This window comes from Hemicordylus capensis, chromosome 6 (assembly GCF_027244095.1).
Source record: "Hemicordylus capensis ecotype Gifberg chromosome 6, rHemCap1.1.pri, whole genome shotgun sequence".
In the NCBI taxonomy this organism is placed as follows: domain Eukaryota; kingdom Metazoa; phylum Chordata; class Lepidosauria; order Squamata; family Cordylidae; genus Hemicordylus; species Hemicordylus capensis.
In genome coordinates, this window is record NC_069662.1 from 162,101,019 (window position 1) to 162,122,788 (window position 21,770).

The following is a 21,770-nucleotide window of genomic DNA, read 5'->3' on the forward strand; positions in this document are numbered from 1 at the left end:
AAGAAACCGATTTTAATGTTGCCTTTTTATTTTCTATAAACGCACTAGCAAAAATAAACTACTTACAACCACATACAATCGCAGCTTTCCAGTAGGTGCCAGCAAGCCGTGGAATGGTTAGGTTTTATGCCTTTCTTCATACTTCTCGTCATAAGAGCCTCTCCCTTTGAGGTGGAGCATGCAGGGCTTCTCCCCCAGCATGCCTACAATGGTCACTGTCGTCTCATACTCCACACTATCCCTGTTAAAAAGAAACCAGAGTCTGGCTAGCGAAGAAGAGAAGAGCAGCTCGCTGTCTGCTCTTGTATTATTGAAGAGCCCCTGTAAAAGCACCCGGCCAAGCTCCCTCCTTCTGCTGATACTGCACAAAGGGCAGCACCCACAGGCAGGCTCCCCCTCCCTTCTGTAGGTGCATTTAGATGAACATCTGAAAAGTACATGTGCAAGCTGTGGACAAATGGTATACCATGACCTTCGTCAACCTTATTGGCTGTCCAAAAATGGTTAATATATCCACTGCTTTGCCTATGTGCAGACGACTCTCCCCTTCTGTATGACGTGCTCATGATCGAATAAACTGTTCCACAGATAGCTCCCACTGCTACTATTTATTGCAAAGGTGATCCCAAAGAAGACTAGCCCACGGAAACAATGCAGTTCCTGCCATCACCGCTACGTGGGAAACAGTCTTGGGAATGTACCCTTCATTTGGGGCTTTCATTAATTCTCTGAAAATGATGGCAACTTGTGGATAAGAGGGGACACTGCTTACAAAAAAGTGAGGTTCTTACTCTTCAGAGCCTACCTTGGTGTAAAACGGACCAGCAGTGGCACTGTGGTGGGTAAGTTGCCTTCACGCGCTTCAAGCATGCCATTATTTGGGGAGATGGAAAACACTACAGGGTCTCTGTGCCGTTCATCTTGATCTGTAGCAGAAAATTAAGTAAATATTTAAACAGGCATTTGTCACAAAGTCGCTTTCCTTGCTGAACAGAACGCCTGCTTTACATAGGAGAGAGTTACAATGGCTTGTATTGAACTCATTTGTCATATTCTAAAAGCTCCCCAAATGCAATACATTCCTCTACAGGATAGACAGTAAGTGTTAACAAGAGCTCCTACACAGGCCCTGCGGTACATTCCACTCTTCATTTGTTAAAAGGCAGAATACAAACATTGTGCAGCAGGGGTCTCAAACATGGGGCCCCAGATGCCGTCTGACTACAGCTCCCATTACTCCTGGCCATGATGGGAGTTGTAGTCCCAACAACCTCTCTTGTACAGGAATTGTGAAGAGCAACTTTTTCAAACACGGTGCATAACAGGAGATTCTCCCTCAGAAGTATGGTTTGCATCCACTGCCTATTATGGGTTGCTTCGACCTGCTCCGAGACAGGGCCAATCACAGATCTTTGCCTGCCACTTGGAGGGAGGAGCCATCCCCACAACCTCAGTTTTTCACCCTGTCTCGCTCCAGCAGGTGCCAAAACTATAAGCTCCATACTTGATTCGTGTTATTGAGTGTTTTTTTAATCTCCTGTTGTGTGTTCTCTCTTTTTGACTTCCCTGCTTGGATTAGTGATAGGGGGAACCAGGGAGGCAGACATTGTTTTTTTTAAGTTTTTCGAATGCCTCCGCTGTGGTATTTGGCTTGCTTTGCCCAACATGGTCGAAGCCCTGCACAACGAGAGAGGTTTTTCCCTCTCAGAGGGTTTGCAAGAAAAGCAAAGAGCTCTTCGGTGGCATGTAAGGCCCTGCTCCAGGAGGAGGTGCCAGCCGAAGGGCGGGGGGGGAGGGGAGAAGTGCCTCATCACTCTCTGGGGTCAATTGGCCTGATATGGGGTATCAGGCTGGGGTTCTGGGAGTGCAGCATTTAGCGGGGGCTTCTGCCTGTCAAACACTCGAACCCTTCCAAGGCCAACCAGCAGATGGCCCCAACTGAGAATGAGGAAGACAAGATTCCTCCCAACTTTGCGGCTCCACTCCGCTGTGTTATGGTGGAGGAGTTTAGCAAGCCCCCGTTCCCGCCAATTTGCCTCAGGGGAGCAATGTGGGCAGGCAGCTTGCTGGTCAGCCCCATCTTGGCTCCTGACCCCGTTGCACAGGAACAAGGGCCACCTGTCTTGTCTCCACAGGGGTCTCCTGTCCCTATTTGCCCAGCAGCGCCTTTGCTGCCCATGAGGCCCAATCCCGTTGTTCCTTCTGAAGTGTCTGATTCGAAAAAGGAAGATGGGGAGCTTTCAGGGGACGAGGAGGAGCCTGATTCTTCCCAGCACCCGCCTTACTGACTGTTCGCTCAGTCAGATTTTCCTGTGCTCCTGCACAAAGCCCGCAAGAGCCTTAAGTTGGAGGTGGTGGCATAGGCTGTCTCCGAAAAGCCCGAAGGGGATCTGGCTGTGCTTCCCTCCCTTCAAGCACCTGAGGTCCCAGTGCCTTGCCCACGGTTGTTTCTGGATATTATACAGGCAGAATGGGACAGGCCTAATGAGAGTAAGGGGCCTCCCCCTATGGTTTGATGTTTTTATAATTCAACCAAGCCAGTGATGGACAAGCTCAGAGTGCTCCCTATTGATGCTGAAGTGGCCGCCTTAGTGACGGGAGCAGTCTTACCAAAGGATGGCGATGAGGTACTCAAAAATCTCGACGACAAAAAATATGATGCTGCCTTATGCAGGTCACATGAGGCTACTGGCCTCTCAATGCGTGCTTCTAGGTCCACTTCCATATTTGCCAGGGCGTCAATTCTAAGGGTCAAGGAATTGCTACTGCTTGTTCCTCCCGAATGGCCTGTGTCGCACCAAGGGTGCAATAAGCTGGGCAAGGCCGCAGCCTTTATGGCAGATTCCACACTCAATTCTAGTCAGTTGTTGGCCGGGGCCCTGGCGTCAGGTGTTACGGTTTGCCGTATGCTTTGGCTCGAGAACTGAAAGGTGGACCAAAAGTCCAGGAGCAATTTGGCTAATTCAGCCTTCAAGGGTGGCAAGTTGTTCAGCAAGGTTCTAGAACCCATACTAGTCAAAGCAAAAGATAAGAAGGCCATGCCTTCTAGTAATCAAAAGGAAGAGTGCAAGTCCTTTCCATCCACGTCATCCAATGCCAGGAGCTACAAGGCAGAGTTTTGACCCCACCAGAATAGGCAGGATAGGTTTGCTTGGTCTAAGCTGAAAACTCCCTTTTGGGACACCATGCCTTACAGGCCCCAGCAGGTCGGTCAGTATGCCAAGCCCAGCTACAGGTGAAATCCCAGCCAATGACTGTTCTTTTGGGCAGTCCCCGCCACTTCTCCAGGTTGGGGGCAGGTTGCAGGTGTTTGCACAACACTGGAAAACAACATGCACAGAAACCTGGATTCACCAGACCAGGCCCCAGGGTTACTCCCTTGAGTTTTCTTCCCAGCCCCCAGACTGTTTCCTGCCATCTCCTCGGTCCTACAAGGGGTCCAAGCATGCCCTGACATTGGAAGCCATTCATCATCTAGTTCAGATACAGGCCATTAAACCTGTCCCATCGGGGGGGGGGGGGAGTGTATTCCATCTTATTCCTAGTTCCAAAAAAGAATGGGGAATGGAGGGCCATCTTGGACCTCAGATTCATCAACTGGTTCCTGAGGAAGAAGGGGTTCTGCATGGAGACCCTCTGTTTGAGTCTGATGGCCATCCAGCAGGGGGGACTTCTTGACATTGGTTGACCTCAGAGGCATACCTCCATGTCCCCATTCGTGTCCAGGAGAGGTGCTTCATTGCTTTGCATACAACAGCTTCCACTTCCAGTATCAGGCACTCCTTTCCGGTCTCTCGACTGTGCCACAAGTGTTTACCAAGATCATGGTGGCATTTGTGGCGCACTTGAGGACCAAGGACATTGATCTGATCAGGTCCCCGTCAGTCCAGGGAAGCCTAGGGGATGTCCAAGCCACCCTCTCAGTCCTGGAAACCCATGGCTTCATTGTCAATTACCAAAAGAGTTCCTTCAGACCCCAAAACAGGATCATGCATTTGGGAGTGTTCATCAAACACCATTCAGGGGTTGGTTTCTCTACCTCCTGAATATAAGCTGGTTTCCAAGTGCCGAATTCTAATACAGCACCCGAGGTCCGACATTCTGTCACTAAGCTGCAGGGGATTATGGTGTCGACCACAGGGATAGTTCTGTGGGGTCACTTCCATTCACCACCTCCTCCAATGGTTTATTTTGCCTTGGCAGGACCAGGTCAAGGAAAGGTCAAGGCTCAAGATGAGCTTACTGGAACGCATACGACTGTCCTTGAGTTGGTGGGCATCCCCAGCCATATTGAAAGTTATGTTTCTCCCAGTAAACCAGATCCAAGTCACAACCAACGTCATCCTGGCCACGCCACCCTTGGTGAGGAGAGCTGGTTTTGTGGTAGCAAGCATGACTTGTCCCCATAGCTAAGCAGGATCTGCCCTGGTTGCATATGAATGGGAGACTTGATGTGTGAGCACTAGAAGATATTCCCCTCAGGGGATGAAGCCGCTCTGGGAACAGCAGGTTTCAAGTTCCCTACCTGGCTTCTATAAGATAGGGCTGAGAGAGATTCCTGCCTGCAACCTTGGAGAAGCCACTGCCAGTCTGTGCAGACAATACTGAGCTAGATAGACCAATGGTCTGACTCAGTATATGGCAGTTTCCTATGTTCCTATGTTCTCAGATCTTGTGGAGCTGTCCAGTGAAGCTCCAATGACCCCTTTGTCACCAAGTTTTTGCCATTGCCTCAGTCGTAGACATGCAGGGTGTGACCTCTCTATCGGAGCACCCGCATGTCCAAAGATTTCTGAGAGGGACGGCTACCCTAAAACCACCAATGATACATAGGTTTCCCACACTGAACTTGAACCTGGTGCTTAAGGCCCTCACCAAAGCACCATTTGAACCTTTACGGGCAGTGTCCCTGAGGCTTTTGTCTTTTAAGGTGGTGTTCTTCGTTGTGATAACATCCGCAAGGCAGGTCTCTGATTAAAATAGAAAAAAAGGTTCTATATAGAACCAAAGGTTCTATTTTACAAAGAGCCCAGACACTGATGCTGCCATCTTTCTGCCCTAATTCATCTTTGCCTAAAGAGAAGGAATGGATTGTGTTGGATGTCCACACAGAGCTCTTAAAATTTACTTGAGGTGTACCAAGTCATTCAGGGTTTCCGAGTTGCTCTTCATTTCCTTTAGGGACTGTTCCCTTGGCAAGAGGTTCTCTACATCTACCCTGGCTTGGTGGGTTTGCCAATGCATTCAATTGGCTTATACTACTGCAGGTGTAGAGGCCACCTAATGGTGCAGTGAGGAAATAAACTTGCCTAGCAAGCAAGAGGTTGCTGGTTTGAATCCCCACTGGCATGTTTCCCAGAATATGGGAAACACCTATATTGGGCAGCAGTGATATAGGAAGATGCTGAAAGGCATCATTTCATACTGCACGGGAGATGGCAATGGTAAACCCCTCCTGTATTTTACTAAAGAAAACCACATGGCTCTGTGGTCTCCAGGAGTCAACACTGACTCGATGGCGTAATCACGGCCCATTCGACTAGAAGCGCAGCGATTTCGGCTGCTCTTTCCACAATGGCTCCATCGGTAGACATTTGCCGGGCTGCCATGTGGCCTTCCTTGTCCACCTTTGTGAAGCATTATAGAATACAGAATTGGGCTTCAGCCGATGCCTCGTTTGGTAGGAGGGTCCTACAACAAGTGGTTTCTACTTAGGGACCAGATGCCACAATTCCCACCCAATTTTTTGCAGCACGGGCTCTGGTAGGCCCCATAATAGGCAGCGGATACAACTCTCTTCTGAAGGAGAAGGAATCGTTGACACTTACCTGAAGGGCCATTCTCCTCAGTAGTATGGGTTGTATCCACCCCGCCCAGTTTGTCTGGCTGTTTTTTCTTTGTTCTTTGGGCAGCGTTCTTTTCTGGGGTGGACTGTTCTCCCTGGAGAGTTTCGTGTTAGAACTAAGAAATATTCCTTGGGGGTTTTCTTGCCCTCATGAATGTTATGTTTTCTGTTCAAAGTCTGTTTTGGCTTACCTTTTGGCAACAGAGCATTAAGGATCTGGCTATATACTGAGGTTGAAGGGATGGCTCCTCCCTCCAAGCGGCAGGCAAAGATCTGTGATTGGCCCTGTCTCGGAGCAGGAGGTCGAAGCAACGCATAACAGGCAGCGGATAGAACCCATACTTCTGAGGAGAATGACCCTTCAGGTAAGGGTCAATTCCCTCTCAGTCAAGCAATTTCCCTTACCTAGCAAAGCTGTCCAGTAGCTCTTGGATTTACTCTTATTCATCACAAGGATCCCGTCACTCTTCTCTTGGTTAACAAGGCAGGTTCCAAAATCTATTACTTGGCAAGAGATCTCGAGTACCGGGACAGTCAGGTACGCAACCACAGGCAGCACCTGCCAGGAGATGAAACAGTGCAGGACTCATTAAAAAAATAAACCCTGCATCTGAGGCTACAGGGGGCATCCCTTGAGAAAGATAACCGCCCATGCGATTAATACAAAGCAGGCTGGGCCTGTTGTTGCAGGTGGGGACTATGGGAAGAGGTGGCCCAGCGCAACAGCTTCTATGCAGCTATGATGAGGGGAATGGATGTGAACTCTGGACATCACCTGCCCTTCTGGCTTGTGCAGGCTAAGAGGGGGAGGGCATCTCTTCCATCCCCTGCTAACTGAGCAAAGAGGCACCTTTTAAAAGTGCTGATTCTCTTTATTTAGCAGGGGGACAGCAACTGGCCCTATCCAACCCCAGCACAGCACCCCTCCCATGGCTGTTGTTGGTGGCTTTCTTATGTTTCCTTTTTAGACTGTGAGCCCTTTGGGGACAGGCAGCTAATTAATTAATTAATCAATTAATTAATTAATTTCTGTATGTGAACTGCTTTGGGAACTTTGGTTTAAGCGGTATATAAATACTTGTCGTATTTGTATGGCTAAGATATTGCAAACGGACCATACGCTCTCTCCGCACCCCATTGTTAATCATGGCTACGTGTTATATCAGCACTGATGTTAACCGTGACCCGCATTACATCTGCATCAGGCTGCAAAGCCTCCCTTGGGCAGGGTCTCTAAATGGAGATGATGTGCAAGAAAGCAAAAGGCAGCTGGAAAGCTATTGACATTTATTTCCCATTCTTCCTCCAAAGAGCCCAGGGCAGTGTGCTTGCTTATGTTTATTCCCACAACAAGCCTGTGAGGCAGGTCAGGCTGAGAGAAGTGACTGGCCCAGAGTCACCCAGTGAGATCTGAATTCGGATCTCCCCGTTCCTAGTCCAACTCTAACCACTACACCAGGCTGATCCAGCTGAAGAGATTAACTACCTGCTCTAAGATCCCCCTACATGTGTGGTCTTGGCCACCTCAATCAAATGTGTTCTTAGCCTTGCTCTTAGTTTCCTTTTGCCCACATACCTGGGTTGCTTTGTTACTGTATTCAATGACTAGATCTTGCCTAAACTCCAGCATTTTGTCTCCATTTTCAAGCTGGAGCACTTGAAGTCCAGGCAGCATCTGGTCTTCTGGAAGATGTTGGTAAGTTAGTATCTCCAGGGTTGTGTGGAATGAGATTTTCACCTGCAGGGAAGCCAGGCAAAAAAGTATGAACGACAGAACCATGTTTGCAGAACAACTTGTATATTAAAAAACAGCTAATGTGATACCTTTTACTGGGCCAATTTCTGCTGCGGTGCAAATATGCAAGCTCACGTATTACACAAGGGCTGAAAGGCAATATCAGTCACAGAGAGACAAAACAGTGACTGACTTCTGGTCACAACAGAGAGGCTGGAACTCTTGTAAGGACCAAAACATTACACGTTCTGCTGTAACAAATTAAGTTGACACTGTATAATCATGAGGAATAGAAATTTAGTTCTCTCCTTACCCTAAGAACAGCAGCATTTGGGTGGAGATTAGAATATGTACAGAACCAGATGCAATTCAGAGCTGCTTCCACCATAAAAGACTTGTAGGAAACTACTTGAAAACCCCATGTGACCACTATGGATGTGCTCTCACACATGTATTTCACTATGTACTGTACACAGCTGGTGCCAGGTCTGGCTTGTTAATTTGGACTAGCGTTCCAGTGTTAGATTGCCAGCTTCGAGATGCACTGCGTTTCCCCTTTGTGAAATGACATACAGGTGCACAGACTGATTTGATACATCACAATAAAATTAGTGTTTAATTCAGTGTGCCCCACTCCAGAAAGGGAGAGTCAATTACAGGCATTTCACACAGACATTTTATGTGCTAGATACAAAGATCTAGAATAAAGTCTGAAGGCACACTAAACTAAGTCAAGTTTGGCCCTGTAAATGGCCTGGACAGGAGAGTTCCTGGGAGATTCATGTAACCTGAAGCTACTCTTTGCTCCTTAAAGGAAAAGCAGGATATAAGAGGCAATAATAGGAATCACAGGAGTTAGCTTCAGCCCTCTGAGTGAGGAACAAGAACCTCTGCTTACCCAAGGCAAGCTAACAGTGAAATTCTAGCAGAACAAAGGAAGAATCCTAGGTTCCAGTAAAGCGAGTGTTTGCAAATTTGAAGACAGGATGCAGGTGAAATTTTCAAGATCCTCATCGCAAGCTGAAATTTGATTGCAACGTGCAGTAATGGCTTTATCAGCAATTTTAAAAATAGGCAAAATTTGTCTATTCATGGTTCCTGGGTGGCTGGAAATTACTTCTGATGTCATTTCTGGCCACCATTTTGTGGCTTTCCCCCAATAAAATTTCCCCCCAATAATTTTTGAAAAGTTTCTTTAAAATTTGGAGGGTTGCGGGGGTGTGGGGGCTTTCTGGAGAGCTGGAAGCCTGGAGAGCAGGGTACTATGCTTTATCCCTTTAATTTCTGCTTTTTTGGACCTTTTTAAAACTCAGGGAATCTAACACTCCTACCCGCCCCCATTCCAATTGACTCAAGTTTCGTTATTTGTGGTTTCCATATTTGCCTCTATAGGCGAGAACAGAACCCCGGCGAATAACAAGGGCCACCTGTACTACTGTAATGTCAACATCAGTTGATGGCTTGAAGATTAACCTACCAGCATATTTTCAAGTGCATAGAGAAGAAGGTGGTTTCCTTCCTCATCCCTGTCACTGTGAGAGGTTTTCAGGCTCTTTTTGGGATCTACTCCAGACACAGCGAAGGGCATTGATAAAACAAGCTTGAAGTACAAAGGGGTCTCTGTATCATTGGTGAGTTTCAGGTTGTGGGTCGTGGCGAAATCTATCAAAACCTAAAGGGGAACAAATATCATCTTATTCTTATTTCTTTTTCTCTGTAAACCACTTGGAAAACTGCTTTGTTGAAAAGCTGTATATAAATATTCATAGAAATAGTATGTCACAATAGAACCTTAAATCTCAACTCCTTTGATCATTCCGATATGGGAATGTTTGGGATGCAGAGATTCTCCTCAAATCTTACGTAAGAATAAGTACGTACAACTAACACACACCAGTGCTTCCAGTCAGTGTTCTGTCACTGGAGCATTTGGATTTGGAGGAGCCCTGAGGCAGCATCATGCTGGAAGGCAGCTTCTAATTCTGGACCCCAGAATGGCCAAGGATGCAGCTGCCCTGTACCTGCCAGTGTGCTCTGCCAGCCGCTGTCCTCTCTGCCTAGTGCAGTTGCAAACATATGTTGAGAGGCTCTAGAGTTTGGAGAGAAGTGAGGAAGGAGAGCGTGGGGTACGGGGGCCTCATTAAGGGATCAACTGCGAGGTTCCAGGCCCCAAGCGTCGCAAGGACGTTGGTGCCACCAGGCACTGACTTCAGCTAATGGCAAGGGCAAAGGAGGGTTTTGCACTGTCACTTTAGCCTCTGTAGCTCCAGCCAGATTCCATCAAGCCCAGGTTTCTCAACAAGAGAACCTGAATTGTATTAAGAACAAACAGATAATATTTGTACAACACAATATATCAATTATTATTTATTGAAGACTATTTACTAAAGGGCTATAGGCCACCTCCAGCCTCAAAGGCAGGATGCCTCTCAGTACCAGTTGCAGGGGAGTAACAGTAGGAGGGAGGGCATGCCCTCACCCCCACCTGTTGCCTTCTCAGAGGCATCTGATGGGCCACTGAGTGAAACAGGATGCTGGACTGGCTGGGCTTAGGGCCTGATCCAGCAGGGCTGTTCTTATGAAGACATATTTAGCTGTCTTCCCACACTCCTGGTGGCTTATGCTCTCTAAATTAATTTTCACTGCAAAGCGTGGGAATATTGCATAACCGGGACTGTTCCCTTTCACGGTGGAAAGAAAGGAGGAATGTGTGGCTGGCAAGTTGTGGTCAGGGAAGAGGAGGTGTTCGGGGGGCAGAAGTCCTATCCCCTCGCCCCGTTAGGCAAAGTTGCAGAACAGCCTGCATGCTTCCAAGCTTGTCTCTGCAGGCACAAATACTAGAAGTACAGAGATTCTTGGGCAATGTGAAAAGTTCCCAGATTTTGAAGAGAAGCCTCCAAACCTGATCTGCAGCAACTGCATTGATTACTTGCTTTGGGGCACAACGGAAGGTGCTGCTATCAGCTGATATGACCCTTAATGGCTGAGGCCTATATTCCATAGGGGCAGAATCTCTCCCCATATTTGAGGTAGCCCTCCTTCAGATCCCGTTGACCTGTTATGTGACATCAGGGAGGGCACCTCCAGAATCAGAGGCAACAGAACTCAGAATCATGAAGCCGAAGACAGACCGTAGAGGATGGCCATCTCTACCCCATCCTGCTTCTGAGCCTCCCAGGGCAGGGGTAGGCAACGTGTGGCTCTTCAAATGTTGCTGAACTACAACTCCCATCAGCCCCAGCCACAATTTATTGCAATAGTTGTAGTTCAAGAACATCTGGAGAGGCACATGTTGCCTACCCCTGGTCTAGGGTTAGGGTTTTCATACTGGGTCCCCAGATATTGTTGGACTACAGCTCCCATCATCCTCAACCTCAATGGCCTTTGGCAGGGGATGATGGGATTTGTGGTCCAACAACATCTAGGGACCCTAGTTTGAGAACCCCTGCCCTAAAGACATCTGGCTGTGACTGGCACTGATGGAAAAGGAATGCTAAATTGGACTGCCAGGAAAGCTACATCAATATGATTGTTCAAGACAGCCATTTTAAACCTGCAATAATTATTTGGCTATATGGCCATTTGTGGGGAAGCTACTTTGGGCCTGGAGAGAAAGTGAAACACAGCACACCATGACATGATGTGACAGCAGCCATGCAGGCATCCAGGGCCCATGTGTGGCTGCATTTCTCTCTTCCTTTATCCCTGAACCATTGTGCATGAATGCTTCTTGATGAGAATCTCTAGAACGCTGCTGAAAAGCAGCCATGTGTGGGAAGGCCTGGCTTCCCCCTCTGAACAGCACAAGTTAAAATTGACTCTGGCAATCTTAAAGAGAGAATATCATACTTGGCAGGCCTTGATGGGCTCATCTGGGATAAGGTCACTTGCCACTGCATGAAACACCAATCCGCTCTCATGATCCATTTCAACTGTTAACCTGCAGGAAGAAAATGAAACACTGTCTAAGTCAGGGGTTCTCAAACTTAGGTCTCCAGATGTTGCAGGACAAAAATTCCCATCATCCCCAGCCACAATGGCCAAAGGTCCCTGGGAGCTGTAGTCCAACAATATCTGGGGAGCCAGTTTGAGAACCCCTGACCTAAGCAAAGAAACAGCTCTAATGTGATCAGACGATCAAACATGCAATAGGGTGCTTCAATGAGCGGCAGACAAGTTCACACCGCAATTCATCTGTGGACTAACTGGGTGGCCTTCAACCAGTCCTTACAGTAGACTTGAAATAAAGTCCAAAACATTTTTTAGTAGCCAGAATACCCACATGTACCAGCATTAGCCACCTGAGGCCTAAACATAAAAAGATCTCATAACACTTCCCATGTCTGCTCACCCAGGAGTAAGCCAAGCTCATCACCAGCAACCAAGCAAATATAACATTAGGCAAGTAATCTCTCCCAGAGGATCATTGTGGGAAGAAATATGGATCCTCAAGGTACTTTTGTGCACCAGAAGTGCTATAGTATTTATTAATGGGCCACGGCCCAAGTTTCTTCATAATCTGAACTGTTGGCTGTTTCAAACAGTGTTCCATGAAGACACAGGAACATAGGAGGCTGCCTTATACTTGAGTCAGACTATTTGTCCATCTAGCTCAGTATTGTCTACACAGACTGGCAGCAGCTTCTCCAAGATTGCAGTCAGGAGTCTCCCTCAGCCCTATCTTGGAGATCTCAGGGAAGGAACTTGAAACTTGCTGCTTGCCAGCATGCAGGTGCTCTTCTGAGAATGGCCCCATTCTCTAAGGGGAATATATCACAGTGCTCACATGTAGTCTCCCATTCAAATGCAAACCAGGGCAGACCCTGCTTAGCAAAGGGGACAATTCATGCCTGCTACCACAAGACCTATCCTCCTGCTTCCATAGCAGCAATAGCTGATCCCCATTTGTGCAATCAGTGCTGGGCCAGCAAACAACCTGCTGTGCTGAGCTCCTGCCCGGAAGCTGCAACACACAATCCAAAGCCTCACAAAAGGCAGATCACTTGGTCCATGGAAAGCTTCTGTGCTCACTGTGGGAAGCCAGGTGTGGGCACTGCCAAGCTCACTCACTTGTCTGGACTGCCAGGGCTCAATGATCACCTCTGCACCAATGTGGGCTTCCAGTCTTCAAAATGAGAGTCCCCTGGACATTACGAGTGCCAGCAATGCTCTAGAAAGACCCAGCTACTTTTGGAGGGCATTTGGATAAAACTGTCTCAAAGGGGTTGACAACAAAAGACACCTTCATCTGTTCCTGGATGACCAAATACCATCCCTGCCCCAAGGCACGATGCTCCTTTGGGAGGTGTCCATTCACAGTCAGTGCTGCTCATGCTGTTGGGAGCCTGTTTTCAGCTGGAGCAATTCACATCATCTGTTTGCCATCCCTGTGCAACGAAAGGCCTCCAATGGATGGAAATATTTTACTCACAAGGCTGGTTTGACAAATGCTTGCAGATCGATGCGCAGAGGGGCAACAGCATGGCCGTCCCCACGGGTCACTTTCTCAGGGGTCTTCCGATCAAACTGGTGGAACAAAAACCAACAGCAACTGACTGGCAGATCTTTAGAGCCCACTTGTAGGTTCCCTTCTGTGTGCTCGATGTGGCTGGGCTTTCCTCTCCCTTTGGCAGAGGTGACAGCCTCAGCCACAACTAGCCTCAAATGAGTGATGAAACTTTGCTTCCCAAGCAAGTTTCCTTTGGGAAGAGGAGGACTGGCTCAAGGCTTTGAGGCAGTGGGGTTTTTTTTAGAACTCTCTCTCTCTCTCTCTCATGCACGCACACACACACACACACACACACACACACACACAATTTCAGAGTTGGCTCACATTCCTCATTTGAATCATGGGGTGTCTAAGTCCCTTTTCTGCATATTTCATTATTCACAGCAGCGTTTCCCAACTAAAACAGTATCCTACAAATAATATTTCTGTGGGCTATTTCTGAGTGGGATCATATTCCTCATCTGTGTTCATTTTCATATATTTAGGTGATGGACGATCCACCTTAGACCAGGGTCTGGTCCTGAGGCATCTAATACACAAGTATAAGAACAAGCTGAAGGGTGCACTGTATGCTACCTTTGTTGATTTCAAGGCAGCCTTCGATCACGTCTCTCGTGACAGATTATGGGGGAAATGATCAAATTTGACAATCAACCCAAGCTTACTTCTGCTAATGAAAAATCTTTATAGGGGCTCTCACCTAAGAGTGTGTTGCAATCCACAGGGACACTTAAACCCAATTGGAGCGAAAAGGGGGTCCGGCAGGGCTGTATATTAGCCCCACTACTGTTTAACTTCATATTAATGATCAGATGGATAGACTTTCTAATTTGGAATTTCACCCACCAAAACTGAGCAGTAGACATCTAGCTATCCTTCTCTATGCAGATGATGCTGTGCTTCTGTCACAGTCTCTGGTGGGGATGAAGAAAATGCTGAGAGTTTTGGCCGACTTGTCATGAAAACTTGCTCTCTATCAACTACCAGAAAACTAAGGTCGTAATGTTTGCCAAGAAACCTATTATGCATAAAGGACAAATTAATGGGGTTGATGTAACACAGATATTGCAATACAAGTATTTGGGGGTCATCTTCCAGGCAACAGGTAGCTGGAAAGAGCAAACTAAGGCCATCATAACAAACGCCCTGAGGTCTACTACTGCGACCTTGAGATTCTTCTTTTTGGCAGGGGGCAGATATGTTCCAGCTGCCATTAAGGTCTTTCAGATTAAGGTAATCTCGCAGCTTCTTTATGACTCACAGATTTACATATATCATGACTTTTGTCCACTTGAAAGGATCCAGTCCAAATTTCTCAGGGCTATTTTTTCAAACCCCTGTTGTGTGTCAAATGTCAAGCTGCAATTGGAAGCTGGTTTGTTAAACTTGGGAGTCCTCTGCCTGGATTTATATTTTCAACTTCTGGCTGAAATTGATTTCCCCCCCTTCTGGCTTAGCTCCCTTAATCTTTAAGGATGAACACCCCTCTGATTGGACCCTCTTAATCACTGAAAAATTAAAATTATATAAACTGTCAATAGAATTTCTTCTCCCCCTGGGCCATGATAATGCCAGAGTGATCTGTAAACAGCGTATTATTGATATGGGACACCAGATAGATTTAGGTTGGGCATCAAGATACAGGTGGTTTGGAGCAGTTAAGCCCTTGCAAAAACCAGCCAACTATCTGTATAATCTGACATATCTAACCCACAGAAGAGCCCTGACGCTAGCCCAGGTGGATGGGTTGCCCTCTGTGGTATTAGAGGGTAGATTTAGGAGGGTTCCTTTTTTTGAAGAGATAGGTACATTGGTACTCACCGTGAAGATATCTTCTGGCTGGTGTAGAAGAGGTCACCCAAGCTTGGGATTACATCCCTGCACATGCTCCAAAAGGCAGGAAGTAGTCATACTCAAAGATCTTTAACCCAGTGCATGTGGGCGGATCTCCTCAGTACGTGAAACAGTTCAAGCTACAGAATGAAAACCACAGAACATAACAGAGAAAATACAACAATATACGAACAATAATGCAGAGAAAGACAGAAAAACTGTCCCCCTACAACCAGATCATCAGCTCCAGACTAACACAACCCGGGTGGGCCTTGGGTGACCTCTTCTACACCAGCCAGAAGACACCTTCATGGTGAGTACCAATGTACTTTTCTCAGCTGGTGTAGGAGGTCACCCAAGCTTGGGACATACCACAGCACCAACCTCAGGAGGGAAAATACCCAAGCTGGAGCTACTGACCCAGAAGGACCCTCCGACCAAATGCCACTCTGGCAGCTTCATGTTCATCCAACTTGTAACGCCTTGAAAATGTAAAAGGCGACGACCAAGTAGCTGCCTTGCAAATCTCTTCAAGTGACGCTGGTGAAGATAATGCAGCAGAAGTTGCCGCAGATCTAGTTGAGTGTGCCGTAATCTGACCAGGCACCGGAAGTTTCTGGGCTTCATAAGACGCTGTAATGCATGAACGGACCCATTCAGCGATAATGGCTGTAGAGACCTTGCATCCCATCTTAGAAGCCTTAAAGGCCACAAAAAGAGCATCTGACTTACGAAAAGCCTGCGTCCTGTCAATATATATCTTCAACACCCACCTGACATCCAGACAGTGCGACTCCTTCTCTGCAGGGTGATGAGTATCCGGACAAAAAGAAGGTAAGTAAATGTCTGCCTCATGATGAAACTGAGAGTTTACCTTAGGAATAAACGAAGGATTTGGGATAAGTCTCACAGTCCTTAGAGAAAACACACAAATTATTCTTAACTGACAGAGCCTGCAATTCAGAAATCCTCCTGGCCGATGTTACAGCTACTAAAAAGGCCACCTTCCAGGACAAATCTGCAATGACACAGATCGAAGTGGTTCAAATGGCGGAAACTGCAGACCCTGCAAAACAATATGCAAATCCCATGACGGAAAATGATGGCAGACCGGTGGAGACAACAAAGCTGCCCCCCCCAAGAACTTGTGTAGAAGAGGGTGCTGTGCCTGAAACAAACGTTAATGAGGAAACAACATCTGAACCAAGCACGCCGCCTGGCATTTAAGCGTGTTAGGTTTCAGACCAAGCGCAAGACCGTCCTGAAGAAAATCCAGTAATTCCTTCAACCTGCACTTGTCTGGCTGCAGGGAGTGCTTCGCTGTCCAATGCAGAAAACTACGCCAAGTTGATTGGTAAATCTTGTTGGTTGAACACTTTCTAGATACAAGGATGGTTGCAATCACCCCCACCGATAGATGTTCCTTCCTTAGGAGAGACCTCTCAGCTTCCATGTGGTCAACTGCAACCAACCCAGATTGGGATGATAAATCGGACCTTGACACAGCAGATCTGGACAGTCTGGCAATCTGAGTGGATGACCTACGGCCAAGTTGACGGTCTCAGAAAACCAAGGCCTTCTGGGCCAAAAAGGCACAATCAATATCAAGGATGCACATGACCCCTGCAGCTTCCTGAGGCAATGGGAGAGCAGCGGCACCGGAGGATATGCATACAGCAGACACAGAGGCCATGACACAGATAGAGCATCCATCTCTATGCATCCATCACCCCCAACGTCAGAAAATGTGAGTAAAACCTCCAAAGCTTGGCATTCTGAGGAGATAAGAACAAGTGTATCTGAGGACACCCCAGCCGCTCTGTCAGCCACCGAAATACTTGAGGGTGCAGGCCCCATTCTGCTGGCTGGATCTCCTGCCGACTTAGCCAATCTGCCCGAAACATCGGAAATTCCGCTTACGTGATGGGCCAGAATGGATATTAAGTTGTTCTCCGCCCAATCCAACAACTCCACAGACTGAAGGAAAAGAGATCTTGACCTTGTCCCCGCTTGCCTGTTTATGTGTGCCTTGGTTGAGATGTTGTCTGTACACACTAAGATGTTCCTTCCCTTCACCAAGAGCGTGAAGGCTTTTAGGGCCTGAAAGACAGCCCACAGCTCGAGCCAGTTTATGCTGTGGAGCGACTCCTCTACCGACCAAAGCCCCTGGGCAGACCTGTTCCGACAGTGAGTCCCCCAGCCCGATAGGCTGGCGTCCGTCGTGACCATCACTCTCTCGGGTTCTATGAACAGCTTGCCCTTGCTAGGTTCCCCTGGGCCATCCACCAACGAATCAACTTGCAAAGAGACACCGCGAGAGGAATGTTCTTGTCGTGCTTGACAGTAATCCTGTGCTGGTAAGAGAGGAAAGCCCACTATAACTGGCGTAGATGAAACCTTGCCCAAGGCACCGAGTCCATAGCAGCCACCATGAGACCCAACAACCTTGCTAGATTGAGAAGGCTGTTCCGACAGTGAGTCCCCCAGCCCGATAGGCTGGCGTCCGTCGTGACCATCACTCTCTCGGGTTCTATGAACAGCTTGCCCTTGCTAGGTTCCCCTGGGCCATCCACCAATGAATCAACTTGCAAAGAGACACCGCGAGAGGAATGTTCTTGTGCTTGACAATAATCCTGTGCTGGTAAGAGAGGAAAGCCCACTATAACTGGCGTAGATGAAACCTTGCCCAAGGCACCGAGTCCATAGCAGCCACCATGAAACCCAACAACCTTGCTAGATTGAGAAGGCTGGCCCACGGTCTCGAAGCAATCACATGAGCCAGTGACGATAAGACCTCCATCTGATCCTGTGGCAGAAACAGTTTGCATACTGAGGTGTCCATTACCACGCCCAGATGACGAAAGCTCTGTGTGGGTGTCAGGTGACTCTTGCCCACATTTATCAAAAACCCATGGGCACGTAACACAGACATTGTTCTGGACAAAGCCGACCGAACTGCCCCTTCCAAACTCGCACGGATGAGCAAGTTGTCGAGGTAACAATACAGGTGGACCCCCTCGGTGCATAGTATGGTCACTAGCGGACTTAGAACCTTCGTAAAAACTTGGGGGGTCTGACGAGAGCCCAAAAGGAAGGGCTCTGTACTGATAACACCTCCCCATGTAGCAGAAGCGGAGTAGGTGTCGACTGAGTGGATGAATGGGGATGTGCAAATAGGCATCCTGGAGATCTGTTGAAGCCATGTAGTCCCCCATCTGCAGTGCCTCTGATATGGTACGAAGGGTTTCCATCCTGAACCTCCTCTTTATTACAAAGCGGTTTACTGGGCGTAGATTGAGAACTGCCCTGGCTGATCTGTACTTTCTTGGCACCGTAAAAATCACAGAATAGATGCCCTTGCCTCTCTGAAGAGGTGGGACCTCCTCTATGGCCCCTATAGCCACCAGATGCTGAATGGCCATGGACAACCCCTTGTGCTTTTCCGGTTTCCTGGATCTTGGGTTAAGGAGGAACCTGTTTCCTGAGGGGCTGGACAGCTCCACTTTGTATCCATGTAGGATAACAGAAAGAAACCACCTGTCATTGATGGATTCTTTCCAAACGGACCAAAAGTCCAAAAGGCAGGCCCCCACTGTGCCTGAGTGGGAGTCAGGACTGCTGCTTGGGGCCCTGCTGCTGGTTTCCGAAAGACTGACGGTTCTGCTGATTGAACCCTTGCCTGCCTTGGCCTCTGGATCTGTTCCACAGCGATCGAAAATGCCTAAAAGGCTCCCTCTGATGAAACTGAGGCCTAAATGCCCTGAAGGTTTGCGTTGGTCTACGATTAAAACTCTTGTCCTCCTTCTTAGGGGCTGATGGCAGAGCCCTGCATTATCCTTAGTTTCAATGAGGACCTCTTTCAGGGCCTTATCCCCAAATAGCTTCCCCCCGGCATAGGGAACGGCAGCTAAATTAGCCCTAGACGTATTATCAACTTTCCAATATTTCAGCCATATGTTGCGTCTTGCCAGGACACCTGCACTGACCACACGTGCCGAGAATCGAACACTGTCCAGAGTAGCATCCACTGAAAAGGCAGCTGCCCTCTGCAGATGAAGTAGCTTATGTCGCATCTTAGAGTGATCAGCGGGAGGGTCATTGAGTAACTCGTCAATCCACAAGACTGATGCTCTAGACACCAAGGATGCAGTGGTGTCAGCTCTGATGGCCATTGCTGAAGCCTCGTGGGCCCTGTGCAGTGCAGATTCCGCTTTTCTGTTTCCTGGCTCCTTAAAAGAAGAGTCCCCATCCTTGGGTACCACTACCATACTAAGTAGGGCCCCAAAGGGAGCATCTGTAAGTGGCACCTTCAGCAAGTCCAGAGTCTCTTCCTCAAAGTTGTACAATTTGCTAGCCAATGCCGACGTACGTTTGGGAGTCGCAATAGCCGCCCATTCCTCCTTGATGGTATTAGTAAAGCCCTCAGGCATCACTGATTTAGTCTGTGGTACCTTAGCCTTAGGCAGCGCCAAGGAGCCCTTGGACACAGGAGAGACCTGTTCCTCTGTAACTGGCTTCAGATCAAGCGCAGCAACAGCCTAGTTAATTAGTGGCTGAAAATCCTCCATAAGAGAGAGCCTCTGACTGTGTAAGTTTGCTGCAGAGTCCTCAATAATCTCCCCCTCTTCTGAGCAGGAGGACCCCTTGTCTGGGTCGCCCAGCAATGTCTCCGGCCCACTGCCTCCGAGTCACAATAAATCTGGGGAGTCCTCTCCTGTCTCGCCTGAAGACTTCCCCCTACCCCTGGGCACAGAGTCCTGGCGTATAGCCACCCTGAGCTGCTTAGCGGGCACAGTCTCCTCCTGAGAGTCTGAAGACGACACATGGATCACAGCCTGCCGCTTCCGATGCCTTGCAGGCTTCCGCGCTTTAAGCGCCGTTGCCAGTGAGACTTGAACGGCCTCCTGAATCCAGCCCTTTACAGTGGCAGCATCGGGGGGAACCCCCACATTCCCCATAGGAGTAGGCCCTGAGGGAGGGGCCACATAGGGGGCATCTGCGACCACCTCCTCACCCCCCTGAGCAAGTCCTGATCTCACCTGGAAAAGCTGTTCATGGCCTTCTGGGAGCTCTGATGTCCTGTCCACGGGCTCAGCACCGCCTGCCTCATCATCCCGCACGTCCTCCCCGTCTGATTCCGACGGGCTCTGGGGCGGCCACTCCTGCTGACGTTCCTTTTGGCGCAGCCCCAGCGCTTGCTGAAGCAGTCCTCCTCCTGCACACCCAACTGCTGGAGAAAGGAGCGGTGGGAGGGAGACCAAATCTCGCAGGCTTTCCTTGCCCATGCTGCTGGGCGAAAGCTCTCCCACCAACGGAGCCTCCTTGTTGGGACGCCTCCGCTTCTTGTGCTGCCGCTTGTGTCCCGCTATGACGGATGGCCGGTGGCATGAATTGCGCCCAGTCTCCTCACCGGTATCTGGCGACAGAGAGGACCACTGTGACCTATTGGCGCCAGCGAGGTCCTCTGATACATCCGCCATTTTCCGTACAGGATTTGCGCCCTCCCGAGTTTTTGGCGGGAACAGGTCCACTGATGGGCGGATCTCTCCTTAAAGGCCAGGAGTCCGAAGGTCTTCTTAGCGGACATCGGCCAAAGGGTTGGCAAGAGGTGAGGAGAGGTAACAGAACAGACAGTAGGAAAGACAGATATGATAAAACTAAGAGTAGTAGAATACCAGGTGAAGAAGAGGTTGGAAATAGTCAAAAATAATAGGAATATAAGCAGAAGAGAAGAAGGGGCCTAGTAAACAAGGCCAGAGCCAGCAAGCTGTAATGCGAGCCTTCTGGAGCAAAGGCAGGAAGTGGAACTGAGGAGATCCGCCCACATGCACTGGGTTAAGGATCTTCAAGTATGACTACTTCCTGCCTTTTGGAGCATGTGGGGGGATGTAATCCCAAGCTTGGGTGACCTCCTATACCAGCCGAGAATGTGTCCTTGTAGGTCATGTGCTTTTGTATTGCTCATTTTATCATGATCTGTGTCTTAGACTTATTGCCCCTTTTGTTTTTAGATATCCAAATAATTCTGATGAATTTTATATAAACTTATTTCTTTCTGAAACTTATACTGATGTCTCACATCTGGTGGCCAAATTTTGTACAGCTGCGATTAAGACCCACATACGGTGTGTCGGAGAGGGTTAATTCAGGCTCTTAATTCGTTTTGTTTTTATTTTGCTATCTTATTCCATTTTATATTTTATGTAATAGTTCTTAATTGTATATTTTATGTGTATGTTCATATATATGCATGCACTGTTATTGATGTTCACTTTTTGGGACTCTTGTATCTGGACTTGATCTTTGTGCTGATCTTTGATCGTTATAAACTGAATAGAAATTGAATATTTTGGAGATGTTGCATCAATGCTGGTCTATAACTACAATACATTTGTTGGGTTTTACCTGATATTCATCCAGTTTAGAAGAATTACCGTATTTTACGGACTATAAGACGCTACGGACTATAAGACGCACCTTAATTTTAATCCAGTTTTTCAGAGTTTTAACATAGTAAACTGTTAAAACATATAAGACGCTCCTGAATTTTGGCGGATATTTTTCGAGGAAAAAAGTGAGTCTTATAGTCCATAAAATACGGTAAGTCCCACTGAGTTCAATGGGGCTTAATTCCAGGTAAGTGGGTATTAGATTGCAGTCTTAGGCATGACTAATTTAAGCCCAATTATTTCAATGGGTCTACTTTAAGCAAGATTAACATTCTGTTATGCTTTGATTTCTATTTACATACTTTGTGTATGCATATTTTGCTCTCCCCAGAAAAGGTTCTGTAGACACCCATGTCCAGGAATCCTCCCCAACCCCTTCTGCAGAGGGTTCTAGGACAT

The 21,770-nt window shown here is 47.9% G+C and overlaps 1 protein-coding gene across 3 annotated transcripts in view; it reads right to left on the reverse strand.

The window, feature by feature from the left end:
* Positions 1 to 6: 6 nt before the first annotated feature.
* DLEC1 (DLEC1 cilia and flagella associated protein) overlaps positions 7 to 21,770 on the reverse strand; it is an 82,811-nt gene continuing 61,047 nt past the window's right edge. For 2 of the 3 annotated variants that reach the window (XM_053260283.1, XM_053260282.1), the window contains exons 32-38: positions 13,012 to 13,106; positions 11,430 to 11,520; positions 9,058 to 9,252; positions 7,422 to 7,583; positions 6,251 to 6,404; positions 806 to 926; positions 7 to 241 (exon numbers count right to left, since the gene is read on the reverse strand). In XM_053260283.1, coding sequence (XP_053116258.1) covers positions 118 to 241; positions 806 to 926; positions 6,251 to 6,404; positions 7,422 to 7,583; positions 9,058 to 9,252; positions 11,430 to 11,520; positions 13,012 to 13,106 — 942 coding nt within the window. In that variant the 3' untranslated portion in view covers positions 7 to 117. Of the gene's footprint in view, positions 242 to 805; positions 927 to 6,250; positions 6,405 to 7,421; positions 7,584 to 9,057; positions 9,253 to 11,429; positions 11,521 to 13,009; positions 13,107 to 13,935; positions 14,108 to 21,770 lie in introns of those variants that run through there. The other variant, XR_008309617.1, reaches the window with a different exon arrangement.